The following is a 19591-nucleotide window of genomic DNA, read 5'->3' on the forward strand; positions in this document are numbered from 1 at the left end:
ACTGTGCATATTGAAAGGTTGAATGTTTTCTAGACTGTAAGGCCGGTACTCTGGCCTTACAGTTCATTCCAATTCATGATATTCAGGAACTCATTTATTGGGAAACAACTAGTAACTATATACGTTCCCCCTTAAATGATTTATGGACCTGACTGACAAATCAGCCTCAATTTGCCAACACCAAAACCATCTGAGAAAGTCACATTTGATTGCATCACCGCTAATCACATATCCACTCACCCTCCCTACCTCCTTCGCTCTGCAAATTAAAGTTCACAAATTGTAGGGCCCCATGTGCTAATCACTTAAAGCCGTTTTTCAAAAGTCACTACCTAATACATAACCTTTTCATTTAATCTGAAACAGAAAGGGGGCCATAAAAATGGTTTAAGAAAAAATTACATTGATTTCCACTAACACCCGGTCGCATTGTCTTTCTTGCAATTCTTTTTTTTTTTGTTGTTTTTGTTTTTTGAGGCGGTCGGATTGTCTTTTCATTAGGGGAATTCCACACTACTGCTCAAAAACAAATCGTTCATCAGACTGCAGAAAACGAAAGGACCCAACAGCCAATTAGATTTTTTTCCTGCAGCCATTTTTGACCAATCAGAATCCGTTCGCCTGTATAAATGTTGGTCGCGGGCCTGCCTGCTTCAGACTTTTCTTTTCAAGGTCCAGTGTTGTGACTATGGCTCGTACCAAGCAGACAGCTCGCAAGTCCACCGGCGGAAAAGCCCCGCGCAAGCAGCTGGCCACCAAGGCTGCCCGCAAGAGCGCCCCGGCCACCGGCGGCGTGAAGAAGCCTCACCGCTACCGGCCCGGCACCGTGGCTCTGCGCGAGATCCGGCGCTACCAGAAGTCCACCGAGCTGCTGATCCGCAAGCTGCCGTTCCAGCGCCTGGTGCGCGAGATCGCTCAGGATTTCAAGACTGACCTGCGCTTCCAGAGCTCGGCCGTCATGGCGCTGCAGGAGGCCTGTGAGGCCTACCTGGTGGGTCTGTTTGAGGACACCAACCTGTGCGCCATCCACGCCAAGCGAGTCACCATCATGCCCAAGGACATCCAGCTGGCCCGCCGCATCCGTGGAGAGAGGGCTTAAGTTGGTTTACAGTGTTTTTCAAAGGCTCTTTTCAGAGCCACCCATATCTACATGGAAAGAGCTGTTTGCTTTATTTGACTCTTAGTACTTTGGGCCTTTAACCCTGGAACAGTACTAGCTCGCTTCTTTACTACATTATTGCTACCCATGTATAAGCCATATTCCTTCATAAGTGCCAAGTGGGCAATTAGTCCTTTTGTCAGTCTCCCCAAATACCAACAGTACATAGCTTTACGTGTTTTAACAAACGTTTACAAGTATTTATTTTGGAGATTACTTAGAATGTTGGGTCTGGCTGTGCCTAAATTTATTTGGTGGTTGGTTTGTAGCCTAAAATTGTCATGTTTTCTGATTAGCAGCTGTTGAAGCTATCGAGTCCAAAGGTACGTGAAAAGCTTAAGGACGTTTGATAACACCCCCTCCCACTCGACCCTCGGCTGTAAACTCATAGTCTGCGTTTTTCATGGTAGAAATTAGCAAGTATTGGTAGATAATATGCTCAAAAGGTGTATGGTGTTTAATCTGCATGTCTGTACCGCTTGTGTAATGGTGCTCTCGGGCTAGAATTAGGCATTGGGTCTCCTGCAACTGGAGTTCTAGAGGTTTGTGAGTGAAGGGGTTAGACTCACCCACTCTCACAACTGAGTTTAGGTTTCGGTTCTCTGAGAAAGGTGTCTACCACAAAGGGCCGTTTGTCCACGTACCCTTTTCTCAGGCGTAAGTTAGGTCAGTCTCACACTGTCTCAAGGACAAATCCTGCAGCCCCCTTCTGAATCACCCCATCTTGCTCAAACTTGTGCATATATGTCCAAAAATGATAAAACTAAATCTCAGGCAATTAAAAGTATACTAGTGTAAATGCTGTTTGCTTAACCAATTATGTGAGATGATCTAACTTCCTGAAACAGCTCTTAGCTGTTGACATTTTGAACAGGCTAACAGCCCACAGATGCATGTATATTAATAAATGCTCTTTGCTTTTACATACTAGTCTGGGTATCCTTTAGCATTTCTTCGAACCCTTACGTGAGCCACCATGTGATATTGGGAATCTGAGGTCTTTCTGGAAGAGTAACAAGCCTCTTAATTGCTCAGCCATCTCTCCAGCCCTGTGAAGGGAATTTGTGTTAGTTGGTATACTCCTGGTAATGTGTTCACGATCCTCAGATAAATGATTGACTGGGTAGAGAAACAGGAAGAAAACCATTTTGAAGATGCAAAAACCATGATTAGCCAGAGTACTAAAACCAGGCTTCCTGTGGCCTGTGAAGGCCATCCATGAGTTTAAGGGTTCATATATTTGTCTAACATTGGTTTTCCTTTTCAGCAGAGTATTCAGCTTCTGGCCAAGTGACCTATGTAACATACTTTCTCAACTTGTCAGTGGGCTCATTGGGAAAAAGCGCTTGTGCAAGAATGAGGAGTTCTGGTCCTTAGCAATCATGTGCCTGTCTGCAACTCCAGCACAAGGGAGGCAGAAATAAGTTTGCTAAATTAACTAATGTAATGAGTCTCAAAGCTCTGGGTCAGATTAGGGGCCCTCAACTGAAGGTATAAGACTGGCCACACACCTGCACTACATGCACACATGCTATCATACATACCACACTCAAACACAAAATAAAAATTTTAAATAGAATAATAGTGTTTCATTTTGGCATGAATCCCTAAAGCAAAATAAAGTTCTTCTCCATGGAAGTGACCTGGAAAGGAAGATGAATATTTTGGAAAGAAGGCCCGTGAGGCCCACTGCAGACGGAAAGTTTGTCTTCGGATCCAGGCTAAGCCACCTGTTGACTGTTGAGTAAGCAATACATTTTTGTCTTGCACACAGCAGCACCAAGCTCTCTATTAGAAACTCTAGAAGGCTCACACAGGTATTTTTGTTTGTTTGTTTGTTTTCTCAGGTTTGCACTGATCAATACTCAGTATATATCTCACAATTTTAGTCTTTCAGTTAGAATTCCATGAAATAGTTTTTCAGGACCAGTGATAAGATATGGCTACATGTGCATGAATATTGTTTTTGACAATATTCCATGTGATATCTATCATAATAGTGTGGTCAAGTTATCCTCTAAATAAACTTTATAAACTCAAGCACACCTTGTCTCCCATATAAGAACATAGTTTTGCTTTACTAATGGCATATAGAAATGAATACTAGGTGACAGATGCCACTTTCTTTCCTTCCCTCCTCCTCCTCCTCCTCCTCCTCCCCCCCTCCTCCTCCTCCTCCTCCTCCTTCTTCTTCAAGACAGGGTTTCTCTGTGTAACATCTCTGGCTGTTCTGGAACTCACTTTGCAGACCAGGCTGGCCTTGAACTCACAGAGATCCTCTTGCCTCTGCCTCCTTTTGAGTGCTGAGATTACAGGCATGGGCCTCCGCAGATGCCACATTCTTAGGTAGACATTAATGTCATTTATTAAGACAAGGATCAGTAAAGAGTTGAATTGCACAGTGATGGATCTATGATATATATTTAGTTTTGTTTTTGCTTTTTGTTTTAATACAAGAAATCTTGAAGTTAGACGAAGGGTGATATAGAGGGGGTAAGTGTCACACAGACAAAAAGATCTGGAATTCAGTAGTATATCAAAAATATTTAAAACTAAAGGAGAGGGCTATCTAATAGCTTTTGCCGTATTGTCAATATCAAACTTCCTAATTTGCCTTGTTCATATCAGCCAAGAATCTGTACTTATGGGCATTCTCTGCTGGATCCCCATACTACCCTTGTTGATAATTTGCTTTAACTTCCAGAGCAGATGTTACCTTCCATAGATTTTAGTCTTTTAAACCTCCATACTCCCTGGTCCCCTAAGTCTGTATATTTCCTTTTCACCCTCCTTATGTCATTTATTCACTTTTGTGTTTCTCCTCACTAAAGTTTTTATAGCTCATACACTATACTTATGTCATCTAAGGGTGAAATGAATTGTTTCCAAAAGAATAATTAGAATCTAAGGAGGTAAAATAAGTCATTGTGCTTGAGCTTTCTGAGACAGCATAACTGTTAACATGATATGTCTCCTTTCCAGCAACCATACTTCCTATATGCTAATATGGGCAATATCAGGGGTATTTGACCCACTGTTCTCCAAATGGTATTTGGATTTAGGAAGAAATTAAACTTTTCCTAAACACAGGTGGTCTGCTTATTAGTACTTTGGGGGCTGGGATGACAACATTCAATACTATTGTTATTACTGCCGTCTCATTTAGGAACTATCCCTGGCAACACTCTCTCTCTCTCTCTCTCTCTCTCTCTCTCTCTCTCTCTCTCTGTGTGTGTGTGTGTGTGTGTGTGTGTGTGTGTGTGTGTGTGTGTGTGAGACTGTTGAGTATATAAACACTTATTTTCTTATAGAAATTCTTTTTTTTTCAGATGGAGTCTCACTGTCTAGCTCTGGCTGGCCTGGAATTTGCAGAGATCTATTTCTGCCTCTTGAACACTGGGATTTGAGGTGTTGGGCACCCATGTGCAGTAATTTACTAATACTTTATGAGATGAGCCAGTAACATAAGACAGCAAGGTACAACGGTTAACTACAAATATTCAAAACAGGAAAATGAAAGTAGAAACATTTTCTAAACTTTTATTAATTTATAGATCCACCTCAAACAGCAATCCTACTTCCTCAGCTTTTGGCTTCTATAAATTCTGCAATCCCAGTGCCTCAAACAGCAATGATGGATGCTATTTACAGGAATGAGCCACCCCATAATTGTTTTGTGAAATTTCAGCTTGGTGTTACAGAAGTACAATCATATACATGAATACTGGGTCACTATGGAAATTTTAAGTTGTGTTTCTCAATGGAAATGTTAATAGATCGTCAACCTCTCCCCACCTGTAACTCCAGTTTCACTTCATTTCCAAGCTGAGTCATAAACAGAGACAGTCGTATCCAGAGGTTAAATCAAAAACAGAGCTAAGCTAATATCGCCTACTTTCTTTACATAGATATATTCTTAATTACAACTATTGTATGAGTGTGGTATGCATATATGAAAGCCAGAGAACAATTTGTTGGTGTTAACTTTCTCCTTCCATGTGGGCTCATGGGATTTAACTCAAAATGTGTTAAGTGCCCCCTGTTTAAGTTAACTAGGCCACTACAGGAATTGTATTCGAACAAAAATAAAGGTTGCAGAAAACTGTTACTTAAGATGTGATGCTCCAGGAACAAAGAGCAGTGAAGTACAAATTAGTGCTGAGGCCACCTTCCACAGAGTTCTACTTTACACAGTGCTCACAAGTCTAATCGGTGTTCCACTTGGCATAGCTTGTGGCCCAATGTACCTAATTTTAGCAAAGCACTTGTCAAGCAAGCCTATAATCAGAAATTTACCACCAGAACTGAGGTACAGTCAAGTTTTCTGTTTGCTTCCAGACAACTTCAATAACTCAATGGAACAAAATGAAACTAAAGCTCATTTTGAAACTGTTCTAATAAAGGATTATTCCCAAATCCAAGTATCGCTTTTTTTTTTTTTTTCTAGTACAGAATGGGGCTCTAAAAAGAACCTTTTTCTAAGAGCTTTTCGGAGACTGTACTGTTCACTTGATCTTGTGGTAGCTCTTGGTTTCTTGGGCAGCAGCACGGCCTGGATGTGGGGCAGGACGCCGCACTGCGCGATGGTCACGCGGCCCAGCAGCTTGTTGAGCTCCTCGTCATTGCGAATGTCCAGCTGCAGGTGGCGCGGGATGATGCGGGTCTTCTTGCTATCGCGGGTACAACGGGTACCCGCGTACAACCCAGGTCCAACGGGGAGCCGGCACCCACGCGCTCCGAGTAGTTGCCCTTGCGGAGCAGGCGGTGCACACGCCCCACGGGAAACTGCAGGCCGGCTCAGGAAGAGCGGGTCTTGGCCTTGGCGCGAGCCTTGCCACCCTGCTTGCTCCTGCCAGACATCTCAAACTAAAAGATATGTATGATAATTTAGCAGCTGAAACGGAAAGGCAGTTCAATCATTATATTGACGCAGTGGCGCTGAAAAAGAAGACGTGACATTGGCTAAGACTCTAGTTTCATGTTAACCAATGGAAGTACAGGTTTGGAAAATCTGCATTCTGATTGGGTAAAAGTAACTTCTAACTAACCAATACTTGCCTGTCCAACTTTTCGCCTTATTTGCATACCAAAAACTATAAAAGGAGAGTGTTTGGTTTGTCTTCTATCCTGACAACTTGGTGTTTAGGTAAGTTGTTGCCTATTACCATGCCTGAGCCAACCAAGTCCGCCCCCGCCCCGAAGAAGGGCTCCAAAAAGGCCGTGACCAAGGCCCAGAAGAAGGACGGCAAGAAGCGCAAGCGCAGCCGCAAGGAGAGCTACTCGGTGTACGTGTACAAGGTGCTGAAGCAGGTGCACCCCGACACCGGCATCTCCTCCAAGGCCATGGGCATCATGAACTCGTTCGTCAACGACATCTTCGAGCGCATCGCGGGCGAGGCTTCTCGCCTGGCGCATTACAACAAGCGCTCGACCATCACGTCCCGGGAGATCCAGACGGCTGTGCGCCTGCTGCTGCCCGGGGAGCTGGCCAAGCACGCGGTGTCCGAGGGCACCAAGGCTGTGACCAAGTACACCAGCTCCAAGTGAGCGCGCTGACCACTGTAGATCCAAAGGCTCTTTTCAGAGCCACCCCAATGGTCCTTTTGGAAGGGCTTCTACACTATTAAGTCTTTATAGTTACGGTTCTTTTTCACGTTTTCCAAGATTAGTTTAGAACCTAAATCATTCCACGAGCAACCCAGTCTGTCAGCCCCTACTAGGCATTTGAAGTGCGAGCTTGAGCTACCCCAGCCCTAGGAGTTAGGTCTCATCTGTCTTTGAAGATTTATTCCCGTCTTTGTTTAAAACTGGGAAGTCAAAATCGGTCTATGAGTGTACATGTAAGTTTGCCCTGGTTCACGTGGTACCATAACTTCACTAGGGATCACTTGAACATTTCATTTAGATTTTTATACACCATGTCTCTTCCTGGTTTTGATTTCACCCTAACCACCTGAATTTGGCTCAAATTTTACATTTTACTGCCTCATCTTGGGTATCTGGGATTATAGGCCTGTGTAACTAGGTTTGGCTTTACATGACCCTGTTGTTTATTTTTTTCCCCCTTAGGGCTGCCATGTAACCTTAGGTTGCTTGTTTGTTTCAAAATTGTCTTCTGTTGTACCATTACTTGCTTGCTGTGATTTGATTTTTAACTATGCATGTAAGAATTTATTATTGTGATGTTGATGTTCCAAAATGGAACTTAGAGGAGAAAACCTCACTGGGTCTTGATGTCATCTCCATTTTTATATTAGTTTGGGGATTCTCCTTACAAGAGTTTTTTGTTTCTTAATCATAAAATACCAGGCAAGGTAAAGGTTCATTCAAGTATAATGGGAATTTCAAGAAAATGAAAATTATTTCTAAGTCCCCTCACTAGGCTGTAAGTCCAATAGAATGGCCACATAAAGGTAAGTAATTACATATTGTCATAGTTTGTTTTTTTGTTACTGTTGTAAACGCCATGACCAAAAGCAACCTGAGGAGGAAAGGGTTTATTTGGCTTACAAGTCTGCTGATTTAGTCCATCACTGAAGAAAGTCAGGGCCGGAACTCAAGCAGTAAGTAGCAGAAGCAGAAACCAGACTCGTATTCAGATGTTTTTCTCCTACCTTCCAAGACTGCCCTACCCCAGGGATGACACTACTCCCTGTAAGCTTGGCTCAACCACATCAATCATTGAGAAAATGTCCCACAGAAATATCTACAGGTCAATCTGATAAAGGTGGTTTTTTCAACTTAGGAATCCCTACTCTTCCATATGGCTCTAGCTTGTGTCAAGTAGGACAAAAACTAACCAGCACAAACATCAATGAAATATCAGTACACAGATGCTCAAAATGAATTTTAGCTATTGTATAGTAAGATCTTAACGTGCCTGTCTAACCAGTTTATTTGTTATCTCTAATCTCTATAGTATGCTGTGGAACAAATTTTATTGTCTTCCTTCTTTTAAAGTTGAGGAAATTAAATGAGAATGGACTGCACTGAAGTCACAACTTATATCCTGTCTTGTGCGAATGAAAGACTGAACTACGAACTATTCTCCAAAATAATTTCATAATCCCTGAAAAGAAAGCATGTAATACATTATAAAGTAAAATACCTCAACCTGTCAAATTTCAATAAAATTTCTTTCATTGAATTGTTTACTCATTTTTTTTTCTTTTTAAAGAGTGAGAGTTTGCTTTGTAGCCAGACTTGGAACTCACAAGTGTTCTCCTTCCTTAGCCTGCTGAATGCTGTGCTTGTAGTGTGTACAGCAGGTCCAGGTATCATGTGTTTAGAGGTAAAATTTCAGCCTGAGTTCCTGTGAGAGGGTAAACATCTTCTGGTATTCATTACAGTCCAAAGGATCTCTTACAGCTGTAGTTCCAGTTTTGAATGAGTCAATTCAGTAAGTATATAGCAAGTCTAAAGCAAATAAATATAATACTAAATAGCAAAGCAGCAGATAGAGAGTAAAACCTCATCAAATGGGATCTTGGAACATCCAGCAGCAATCAACTGAGAAAGCATGACTGATGCAGTCAGGAGGAATTCATGGAGTCCCTGGCAGAAGCGTCTCTTCCTGTAAGACTTTAAAGTAAACCGGGCACACGCCTATAATCCCAGCACTCGGGAGGCAGAGGCAGGCAGATCTTTGAATTCAAGGCCAACCTGGTCTGCAGGGTGAGTTCTGGGGCATCCAGGCTACACAGAAACCCTGTCTAGAACACCCCAACCCTACCCAGCCCATAAAAAAGAATCAAAGTCTCTTACAAGGCCCCTTGTATAAGTTATGTGTTTGAACGAATAACTTGTGTTCAAACTGACTGAGTGATACAACAACCTCTTTCAAATATAACTTTCCAGTAAACTCAAGCATCATATTGCAATTTACCAATATAGTGCTCCTGATTACTTATTATCCCATGATTAAGTCAATGAAATAAAGTGATGGAAACAAGGGAAAAGCGTATACACTTATTACATGAAGAAAATTGATTTATCTTCAGAGAGATCTGTAAATTTATATTCCTTGGTGGAAGAGGGAGACAGGCAAACCAATGGAAGGTAAGTTATACCCCTTATCTGGTCTTGGTGTTTTCAGAGGGGTCTCATGATAATGCAGTTGCTTCTGGGTGGTTGGTTTGTTTTTGGTAATTTAATGGAAATTCAGGTCAAGCATATCAATGAATTTGTTCCCAAAATGCCCTCAGTTTTCACTGCAAAGGGGAAAATTTGGGCTAGCATTTACCAAATGCTATTCATATTAAATATTAGATATATGAAAAAGAATATATCCATTGATGTGGGAGAAATTGAGTAAAAAGTTAGTGTTATACAGGATTTGCCAATAAACTTACTTAGTAAATACTAAGTAGTCCTCCACCATGGCTCCTGAGGAAGTTCTTTGGTGTAGAGAGCAGAGGAAGCCCAGAAGGAGTGAAGCCCTGAGTGAATGCATAAGGTCGACATGAGTATGGCCATGTCAAGAATCCCAGACCCATAAAGGAATGGCAAAGCTCCCGACACCAGGATGAGACTCAAAAGCATAGCAAAACCTGCTCTTCTGGTACATGAATGCATGTTGATAGTATGAGAAGAAAATGCCTACAGTAACTCCCCTCCCCCAGTATCATGACCCAAAGTCTGTTCCCTTTCAGAGACAGCTCCTACAGAGATTAGTAAAATCTGTCTCCTTGATCAAGCTGTAAGCCATAAACCCTACCTCCTTGTTTGTATGTAATAACCCCACCACCTTGTCTGGCTGTATGCACAATCCTTCCTTCTGTTCAACTCTATATAAGAAATAAACTGAGTTTAGGGGTGCAGTGGTTTCTACAGCCTAGATACCAGTCCATCCAATCTCACCTTTCTATCCATGTGTCTGTCTGTCATTCATTTCTTCACAGTCCCATTTATGACCAAGCCCCTGGAAGTCATTTTGGATGTACCCTTGGACTTTGTAGGTATTTTTCAGTTTGTCTACTTTTCCTAATTTTGTTGGTCTAATTTTTAACAGTGTCCATAACTTACCTTGTAACTACTGATGTCAGTAGCTGTGTTGGAGTTTCGTTCTGGTGCAAGTTATACAGGGGGAGGGACTCGAAAATAGACACGTGGCCTTCAACAAAATTGACTTCTTTCCTATCAGGTGATATTTGCAAGTGCATTTCCTAGACCATTCATATTTCTCTCAATACCAAGCGCCAAGTTCAGAGGTTCACAACTTTTCAGGCTTCATAATTTCTCAAGTGATTCAGAATCAAGGGAAAGTACTGATTACACTTTCATCATGGTGAGATGGGTGGCAGGAGACGAGGTCCTTCAGCCGCATCACAGCAGACCAAGCCTGCCCACAGAACAGGGTGCCGGGGGGAGCTTTCATTCATAGACTTTAGTGGGAGAGAGTCTCTGAGTTCACAGATTATTAAAAGTCCCAAATAAGATATATTGCCACAATTGAGAAAGCTCTGTTGTGGTATACCCACCAGAGAAGATTATTCTGACATGGTTTATGCCAATAGAAAGTCTTTATTAGCCAGCCAATAACTACATTGGGTATTCAGGATCTCAGTATAGCACCGAGCCTTTCTCAGGGTGAGCTTTCAATCACAGAAATATATCTTGGGTTTGTTCAGAAGAACAATTAGCCAAAAGCAGAATTATAGAAGCCAGAAAGCAAGGATTATATATTTAGAGACTTTCCCAGAACTAGGAACTTGCTGGATTAGGTCTTTGTTTCCATTTTGGCAGGTGGTAAATGTGTAAATTTTATGGCCTGAAAGATACTTCCATCATGGAGTCAGGTGTGCTAAGGTCTAGGGGCCATTCTAGCTCATCCTCTTGCCACACCCTACCTTGGGCCTATAATTACTAGGAGTTTAGCAGCTTAAAGAAGAAACTAGGTAGAATATTGTGCGGATTAAATATATTAGTGATTAATTCTGAGGCACTGATAATGCACTGGTATCACATTAAGGAAAGAAATAAAAGCATTTCCCCTTGGAGTCACTTAACTAAGAGCAGTTTGAAACTGAATTTTCTATGTACTTCATGCTCCCTGTGTCATTTGTCTGTTCTGTCTTAGTGTCTGTCTGTGTGAATGAGTATGAGTCTAAAACTGCCTAACAAAGGCTGTCTTGTTAATCTGTCTCCGTGTGCAAGCCATTGTGACCTCACAAGGCTTGGTTACTGCAACCCAATAGACTCAATGAGTTGAGAGGCAGAAGAACTAAGGGCTTTGTTAACAAGAAGTCAAGATGTTGGAAGATGGCAGGCTATGCCCTTTTAAAAAGTATTTCTTTTTGTTTTGTTTTTTAGGCGTATGGGCTGCATGTGTCTGTGCACCACAGGCATGCCTTTTGCGAAGACAGGCCAGAAAATACCATCAGATCCCCAAGAACTATAGCTACAGACAGTTGTGAACTGCCATATGGATGACGGTATGTGTAGAAAAAATAATGAAGTAGAGAGGCAGACAGAATCAATCTCAACAGACTAATGCTGCTTTTTGGAGACAAGAGGGCCTCAGTTTGGGGGGAGAGAAGGTTGGCTACATTTAGAGAGACTAGGGGACAGGTGTATATAAATGCATACATACTCGGGTAGTTCCCAGGATGTTACAGATATTTTTGTGTGTGATTTAATTGGGGGCGATGAGGTGGGTTGTGTTTGATTCCCAGGGATGTTATTTTTATAGATAGAGCAGAAGGGTCAGGCTAGGGCCAAGCAACTCTTTGTGGCTGGCAGAGCCTGACTCAATTCCTCATGACCTGAGACTATTACCCAGGACTGGGAACTAAACCTGGTGCTCTTAACCTCTCAGACATCTCTCCAGCCCTTGCCCAGGCTCTAACCTTTCTAAAAGCATTTTTGGCCCCTTCCTTGTCCTAAAATTCAATCTTTTAGGTAATCAAAGGAAGGTCTGAGCATCCAAAACAGGTGGGTACTCATTTGTATCTTCAGAAATGTGGGCTATGTGACTCTTATTTCCTCAGAGATCATTGCAGTCCACTGACTGTAAATATTTAAAGGGTCCATGATCTGTACTAACTCAATCAACTGTATCTATGTTTCACTGTTCTCGGTGTGTCTGGCTCCCCCATCCAGGTATGACTTTCTTCCAACCTGGGCTGGAAGTGCTTAGAATGGGAGGGTTTTGCATGCAGTGGTGGCTATTCTTGGTTTGCAACTTGACTACATCATGAATTAACTAAAATCCAAATAGCTGAGCACAACTGTGAGGAAATTTTTTCTTACTAAATGTAAAGGTGCTACGCCCACGGCGGTCACGCCTGTGTAGCAGAAGATGCCACTAAGGCGGGTTAAGGCCGCTGGGTTGGGGTCTGTGCTCCCCGGAGATGAGCCCCAGGCGGTTCCCTGGTGATCATGATGCCCGATGAGTCAACTCGAAGCAGCTGTCATTGGTGCCACTGCAGCCTCTTCTTCCTTGTCTTCTGTTCTGTGTATTTCTTGTGTCTTGCCAGCAAACTACACTGATGTTAAAGGAACATCTGAGGACATGCTAAACTCTGTCCCACCGTTTATCAAAGCCTTTGCTGAAGTGGCCAGTTTAGGGAATAAGATGGGTGAATCATGAGGGAAAAAGACAGCTTTAGAAAGACTTGCCTTTCTTAAAAAGAATAGCTAGATCTAGAAAGCCCTGGTGTAGATGGGATAAAGAAGAGAGAAAAGAAGTATTAAAAAGCATAAAGCCAGCATTAAAATACTGAGTAACATTATAGAAAGGATTTGATAGACTTCATGATGTAGAAGAACTTTATGAGGCTTATTTTACAGAAGACTTAGACTCTGAGGTCTAAAGATATCTAGGGCCAGAAAATCAGGAAATGGGTAAGAGACGTGGTTGGTGGTATGAGACAGATTTTGGAGAACTCTTAGATCATGTCTTTGGGCAATGACCACAATCTGAAGCTGAGAATAGATCATCTATAAACAATTTTGCTGTTCTTTTTCTTTCTGTTGTATGATCTGGTGATGTAGCCCCCTTGCCAAGTTCCCTGAGCCCCCTTGCCAAGTTCCCTGAGCCCCCTTGCCAAGTTCCCTGATTGTAACAGTATATAAGCATTGCTTGAGATGAAGTAAAATTGCAGCAGCATATTCAACTACATTGAGTGTGTCTGTCTGTCATTTCCTCGCCGATTCCTGATTTCTCCTTGAGCCTTCTCCCTTGTTCCCCTCGGTCGGTGGTCTCCACGAGAGGCGGTCCGTGGCATAAAGGACATGGAAGAAGGAAGCTTGCTTTTCACTCTCACTGGCAAGTGTTTTAATTTAAAACAAGAGAAAGACACCATGCCGCAGAGCTTGGGTGGAGGTTGTTTTAAATTGGGGTAAAGTGAATGAAAACGTGGAGGAAGAGGGAGGGGACACTGGTCTCTGGCAGAATTGGAACAGGAGTGGCAGAAGAGAATAGAAGAGAAAGGCAGGGAGTGGGGCAGAGAGTGGGGCAGAGAAGCAGAGAAAGAAAGAGAAAGAGAGGAGGAATATGAGAGGTGGGCACGGCCCTTTTAAAAGTGAACGTACTCAATGTGCACAGGTGGTGCTCTTAGTGGCTTCAGCTGAGGATGTATCCTGTCAGAACCCTGAGGACAGGCTGGCAGAGGTACCTGAATACTAACAGCAAGTCCATTCCTTCACTGTGATTGGAGTCTACTTCTTCAGGATTCCAGTGTATACTGAAGACCAGCTGAAATATCCAGCCTCATGGACTGAACAACTACTGAATTCTTGGACTTTTCATTGGTAGAAAACCATTGTTGGTCTAGCTGGACCCCAGCCTGTAAGCTCTTTCATATGGAATAAGGATTTATTTGAATGGCTTACAAATATATGTAGTCTATAAGTTCTGTTTCTCTAGAAAACCCTGACTAAAGACATGCCTAGCTGATTACAGTGTCAGTGGATCTAGAAGAGAAAATTCAGTGGTCATCCAGGGCTTATGGTATAGATACTTCTCAGAGTTGCTTCTCAGTGTGGAGTAGTGATGGTGCTTTTAGACACAACAGTTCTCATCTATCCACAAAAGGAACAGATCTAATCTCAAAGGAATAAACGAGATGGTTTACTCTAGTCCCAGAATTTGGAATTTTAGTGATCTTGGAATTCACCAAACACAGGCACTTTCACATGCTGAGGACATGAAGGAAATGGAGTATTAAAACCAGTCTATTGCTAACCCCCAAGGGGGGGGATGTCTTCTGATCCTTGTTTACCCTAAGGCAAGCAATAGAAGTGAGAACTCCTTGTAAGACAGAAACAGGACTCTCTACGTACAAACTTAAAACCAGAAATACTGCTCTAACATCCCCATCCCTTTCTGAGTAATAACTGTCCAGAAAGACCAGTTTGTCTATGGATCATAAGACCCTGACCCCAGAGAAGTCCTGTGTTACACCTAGGGAAAGGAAACTACAGACTGAGAAGCAGGAAAGATTGTGAACAGAAAGTCCTGGCTGCGGTTTCCCATTAGTTCATACCCACACCTTTGTTGTCTAATTCTGTTACAAACCAACTGTCTATTGCTCAAAATTCAGAAGAAGAAAAAAAAGATGTTTTTACCAAGTCTTTGAATATTTGTTACAGAAGGCTTGATGTCACATAAAAATTTAATACAATTATCCCAGAGCTGCATCCTAAGTCTGTTTTAAAATTGTTTTATTAATGAGACCAAGAACTCAACAGGAAACCTTATGCTTGCCCAGTAACAAGCCCAGGAAAGCAAGGCCTATATTAAGCCACACTCCATACATGGCAGAGCAGTTGGGCAACCAACCTTTCTCTCTGCTCTGATCTACAATACTTGTACTGTTATAGAAGTAATGTGCCTCCCAGTGAAGAATCTCTCTGGACACTGGGTGTTAGTAAAGGTAAATGCTCTTTAATGACAGTGTTTGTCCAGCTCTGGCTGTTTCTCAGTGAGGAGCTGGCCTTGAATAGATTTCACTAGCTTACATACACCTGGAGCTTTTGTATTCCACATATGCTGTCATTCTTGAATTGTTTTGCATCCCAGTCCTGATTACACTTTGAGCAATTCAAACAAAGACAAATCTGCATTTCTGGCCCCTCAGGCAGGTGGGAGATTTACATGGCGAAAATATTTCGAGAGAATTGTTTTAAGTTCAACAGTGTTGTTCTTTATAAAATAGTTGTCACCTGGGATTCATCTTGCCCACCTGGCAGAATGCTGCTTTTCTCAAGAAGTGAAGGGGGGTGGGGGGAGGGGTGCTCTGTGGAAGGCCAGGGTTACATTGGTTATGACCCTGCATTGACCCCTTGAGCTGCCTGCTTAGAGCCCTGTTCTTTGATATGGGAATGGGCCTAATGGCTGTTGCAAATCACTGTTGTCTCTGTTGTTATGGAAATGGAGCCTAAGGGCCAGTCAGTCCTGGTGAATAAACAGTTACCTCCTAGCACTCTAAATTTTGCTCCTCTCTAGGGGACCTGGTTAGTTCACCTCTTATCTTTAGGGTATTTGGAGGGCAATGTTCCCTTAGTTAAATCCTATCTTGTATGACTTAATGTCTCCTAAACAAATCTATTATTAACAAATCCTTTATAATATCATTCTATTACTTTGAAACTCTTCTACATCAGTACGGCAAGAATAAAATCAAGAGAACAGCTACATAAAGATACTCATTTAGAGCCAGCAAAAGAACCAGTTCTAAGTCATCCATGACTACATGGCTACCTCAAAGACAGCTGACCTGCATGACAGCTTGTTTTGACAAACAATAGATAAAGATATAACCATTTTGTCTCAAAGCAAATCCATTATTAAGCCTTTTATAGTAACAGTTCTATTACATCAAGGTTCCTCTGCATCAGCATTGTCTCTGCTTCTGCAAGAACTGGAGAGCTTTGCTCAAGTTCTTGATGATAGAATAATCCATCATCAGTATTGGCCATGACCTGTAAGAGGAGGGAAGATATCAAGCACTTCTTGTCATCACCATAATGTAAACCTCTGATTAATTAATTAAATAAAACAATATGGTAAAAAAAAGTTAAAATAATTTTAGGTGTTTTTCTTTAGCCCACAAACTTAGCAGAAATCACAATGTTTAAAACATTTTTTTTTTAATGAACGAGCTAGAGAGATAGCTCAGCAGTTAAGGGTACTTGTAGAGGACCAGGGCTCAGTTCCCCACTCCCATATGTGTCTCACAACTGGCCATTCACTACTCCAGAGCCAGGGGACTTAACATGCTCTTCTGACCTGTTTGGACACCAGGCACACAGGTGGTGCACAAAAGCATACCTGTATGGGGGGGGAGGGGCGGAAGCACACTTAAATACACATAATAAAGTAAAAAAATCTTATTACCAACTTAAACATTTTAATGGAAACAATACAAAATGCAATAATGGTCCTACTGTAATCAAAGAGTAACTAACTATAGAGTGGCCCCTAAGCTACAAGGAGCTAGAACGGAAAAGGAGGGGATAGGAAGGGCTGAAATGCTAGTGTGGACTTTGAAATGTATAACATGTGCTTCTGATATTGAGGGAGTCAAGAGCCAGCACAGGCTTTGTATGCAGCCAGAGGTCCCCTCTGCCAAAGGTAAGAAAAATGAATTCTTTTGGCAGATGGAAACTAGTTTGGCAAGTTCCTGAGAAATGCTGGCTTTTAGCTAACTGCCAGAAATCCTATAATTCAGGTTGACCTCATTCTGGATAGATGGACTGCCTTTTGGAGTTTTGGGGAAAGATTTACTTTGAACCTGACAATGAACTCACATAAACAAGAATATATTTTTAAAATATATTCATTGAACAGGAATTTGGAATAACCTATTTCTGTGTTTCTGGGACCATGGTCATTCATATTTGGCTCCAGAATAAAGGGTGTCATATATCGTTTGATGAAAAAGTTATTTCAATTTTTTTTATTTTGGTCAACAATACCCATTCTGTCAATTAAATCATTTGAATTTTAGATTATGGTCAGAAATATGTATTTTATAAAATGAAAAGATTCCATTAGCATGTTTTTGTTAAATATGTGAGCTTTTGTTAAATACATGAGCTTTCTTAAAATGTATGCCCAAATAGTTATGGTAAAATATTAAGTACACATAAACCTTTTTTCTTCACACCAGTTTAAACTGTTTCACTGTAGTGTCGCTTTGTCAATAAATACTAATCAAATAAAAGAATTGTAGTCATTGTGTCTGAACAGAGAAGATACATATGATTTTTTTAAATTAATTCGTGAATTTCTGTGTAATTGGCTAAAATTTTTCTGTGAACTATTAAGGAATAAAAAGACCTGACCATTTAAAAGCTTTTACTAAAGGAAATTAGTTGAACTGCAGTCACTGTAGAGAAGGAATACAAGGTAATTTACAGCATCTTGTGAGCCTTACAAAGTGTTACAAAGTGTGCATTGCCCTCAGCCAGAGCACCTCAGCAGCTGCCTGCGGTGTTCTCTGTAGACGGGGTAACCGGTCATTAGGGGGCCGCTTGGCTTTCTGTATTTTGCACAACGTCGGCGTGTTGCTTGTGAGCTCAATTCTCCAAACTTAAGACAGGGTGAGGAGTTGGTTCCATTAGAAGGCACAGACAAAGAAACAGAGGCGCCTTTTCTTTTTTTTTTTTTTTAAGCCTTCCCCTCCCCCACGGCGGCGGCAGCAACTTCCCGCCTCCTCCCTCAGGTCCTCAGTTCGGTCCGCCGCCTGCTGTATAAAAGCCTGCTCTCAGCTCAAGGCTCAGTGTTTCAGCTCTCAGCGGTTCACTGTCACCATGTCTGGCCGTGGTAAAGGCGGTAAAGGTCTGGGCAAGGGCGGCGCTAAGCGCCACCGCAAAGTCCTCCGCGACAACATCCAGGGCATCACCAAGCCCGCCATCCGCCGCCTGGCCCGCCGTGGCGGAGTCAAGCGCATCTCCGGCCTCATCTACGAGGAGACCCGCGGGGTGCTGAAGGTGTTCCTGGAGAACGTGATCCGCGACGCGGTCACCTACACGGAGCACGCCAAGCGCAAGACCGTCACCGCCATGGACGTGGTCTACGCGCTCAAGCGCCAGGGTCGCACTCTCTACGGCTTCGGCGGCTGAGCAGTTCAGCTTTCCAGCTTTATTCTTTAAAGGCCCTTTTCAGGGCCACCACGTTTTCTTGAAGGAGCTGGCGCTTAAAATTCTGGACACACAGCTTCCCGGTTCAGTGAAAAGTATAAACTTAATGGCATAACGGTGTCCAATCAGAGCGTAGCTGTCTGCTCCTATTTTGCATGCCAGAATTGGATTGAGTGATGTTGCTTTGCCTTTGCAACAACTGCTTTCACATTCTGCTTGAAAGAATTTCTCAATTGCGTTTTTGTAAACTAACTTGAAAACAAAATTACCATCAGCCAACAGCTAAAACTACACATTATACATCCTGAACTAAAGCTTCAAGTTGTAGACTTTTAAGTATTAAATGTATTTTATGCCCTAGTCCGTTTTCAGAAACCAAATGCAGAAAAGAAAAGCAATTAGCTTCAAATAGCTTGTCCAGATACCAACATTCATTCTTTTCTCCCTTATACCTGGCCTCTCTTGATCTCTTATGCTCTACCCATATGTACATTAGTTTACATTTATTTGCTACATCCCACAAGTGAAAAAGACGTGGGTTTTCTGAGGTTCTGTGTCCTTATACAGAGTAGGTCCATCTATTTTCCTGCAGATTTTCTACCTTCATTTTTCTTTAGAACTGAGTAAGGTTATTTATGTACATATGTTTCATTATTCCTCTGCGGTAGACATCTAGGTTGGTTCCAATTTGTTGCTGTAGGAAATGAACATCAGGGTATAAATATTTCTATGCTATGTATGGAGTTCTCTGAGTATATGTTCATATTTTTCTTTTTCTTTTTTTTTTTTTCTTTTTTTGAGAAATCTCCAAACTGATTTCTACAGTGGCTGCATTTATTTATACCTCCACCAACAGTGAATTGGAGTTTCCTCACCAACATTTGCTGATGATTCCCATCCTGACTGACGTGGAATCTCAAAGTAGTTTTAATTCGTATATTCCTGGTGTCTTGAAATACTCAACACTTAAAAACAGTTACTGGACATTGGTCTTTGTTTGTTTGTTTCTGTTTTTAATCTATTCAGTTTATTTGCTGATTGGCAATGTCATTTTTCTAGTATTTCATTCCTGCCATTATTTTTAAATTATGGATATAGTCTATGGTCTGAAATTTATCCAGCATAGATTTGATCTCATTTTGTAGGTTGTTTGATGTTCTGATTGCTTACTTTGCTGTACAGAAACTTTTAGCCACCAAACCACAAATAAAACTTTAGTGTATTCTAGAGGTTTGTGTTGAACAGCTGTGACTGGGTCTGTTTATCTGCCAACTGAAATAAAGGGGATATGAGTCATTGGCTTAGCTGCCTTCCACTTTGCTCAAACTGGGACCCTTACCTTCA

General features: G+C 41.9%; 2 protein-coding genes and 1 pseudogene across 2 annotated transcripts; 2 read left to right on the top strand and 1 right to left on the bottom strand.

The window, feature by feature from the left end:
• The first annotated feature begins 660 nt into the window (after positions 1-660).
• On the top strand, positions 661-18274 carry LOC100761179 (histone H3.1). The gene is made up of 2 exons (XM_027409555.2): positions 661-1017; positions 17896-18274. Exons 1-2 carry the CDS (start codon positions 689-691, stop codon positions 18227-18229), a joined length of 663 nt encoding a protein of 220 aa, XP_027265356.1. The 5' UTR covers positions 661-688; the 3' UTR covers positions 18230-18274.
• LOC100769583 lies at positions 4759-6019 on the bottom strand (annotated as a pseudogene).
• Positions 6278-6750, top strand: LOC100769295 (histone H2B type 1-M). Its single transcript, XM_027409534.2, has one exon. The coding sequence runs from the start codon at positions 6326-6328 to the stop codon at positions 6704-6706; it is 381 nt and encodes a 126-aa protein (XP_027265335.1). The 5' UTR covers positions 6278-6325; the 3' UTR covers positions 6707-6750.
• Positions 18275-19591: the final 1317 nt, after the last annotated feature.

This window comes from Cricetulus griseus, chromosome 3 (assembly GCF_003668045.3).
Source record: "Cricetulus griseus strain 17A/GY chromosome 3, alternate assembly CriGri-PICRH-1.0, whole genome shotgun sequence".
NCBI classification, from domain to species: domain Eukaryota; kingdom Metazoa; phylum Chordata; class Mammalia; order Rodentia; family Cricetidae; genus Cricetulus; species Cricetulus griseus.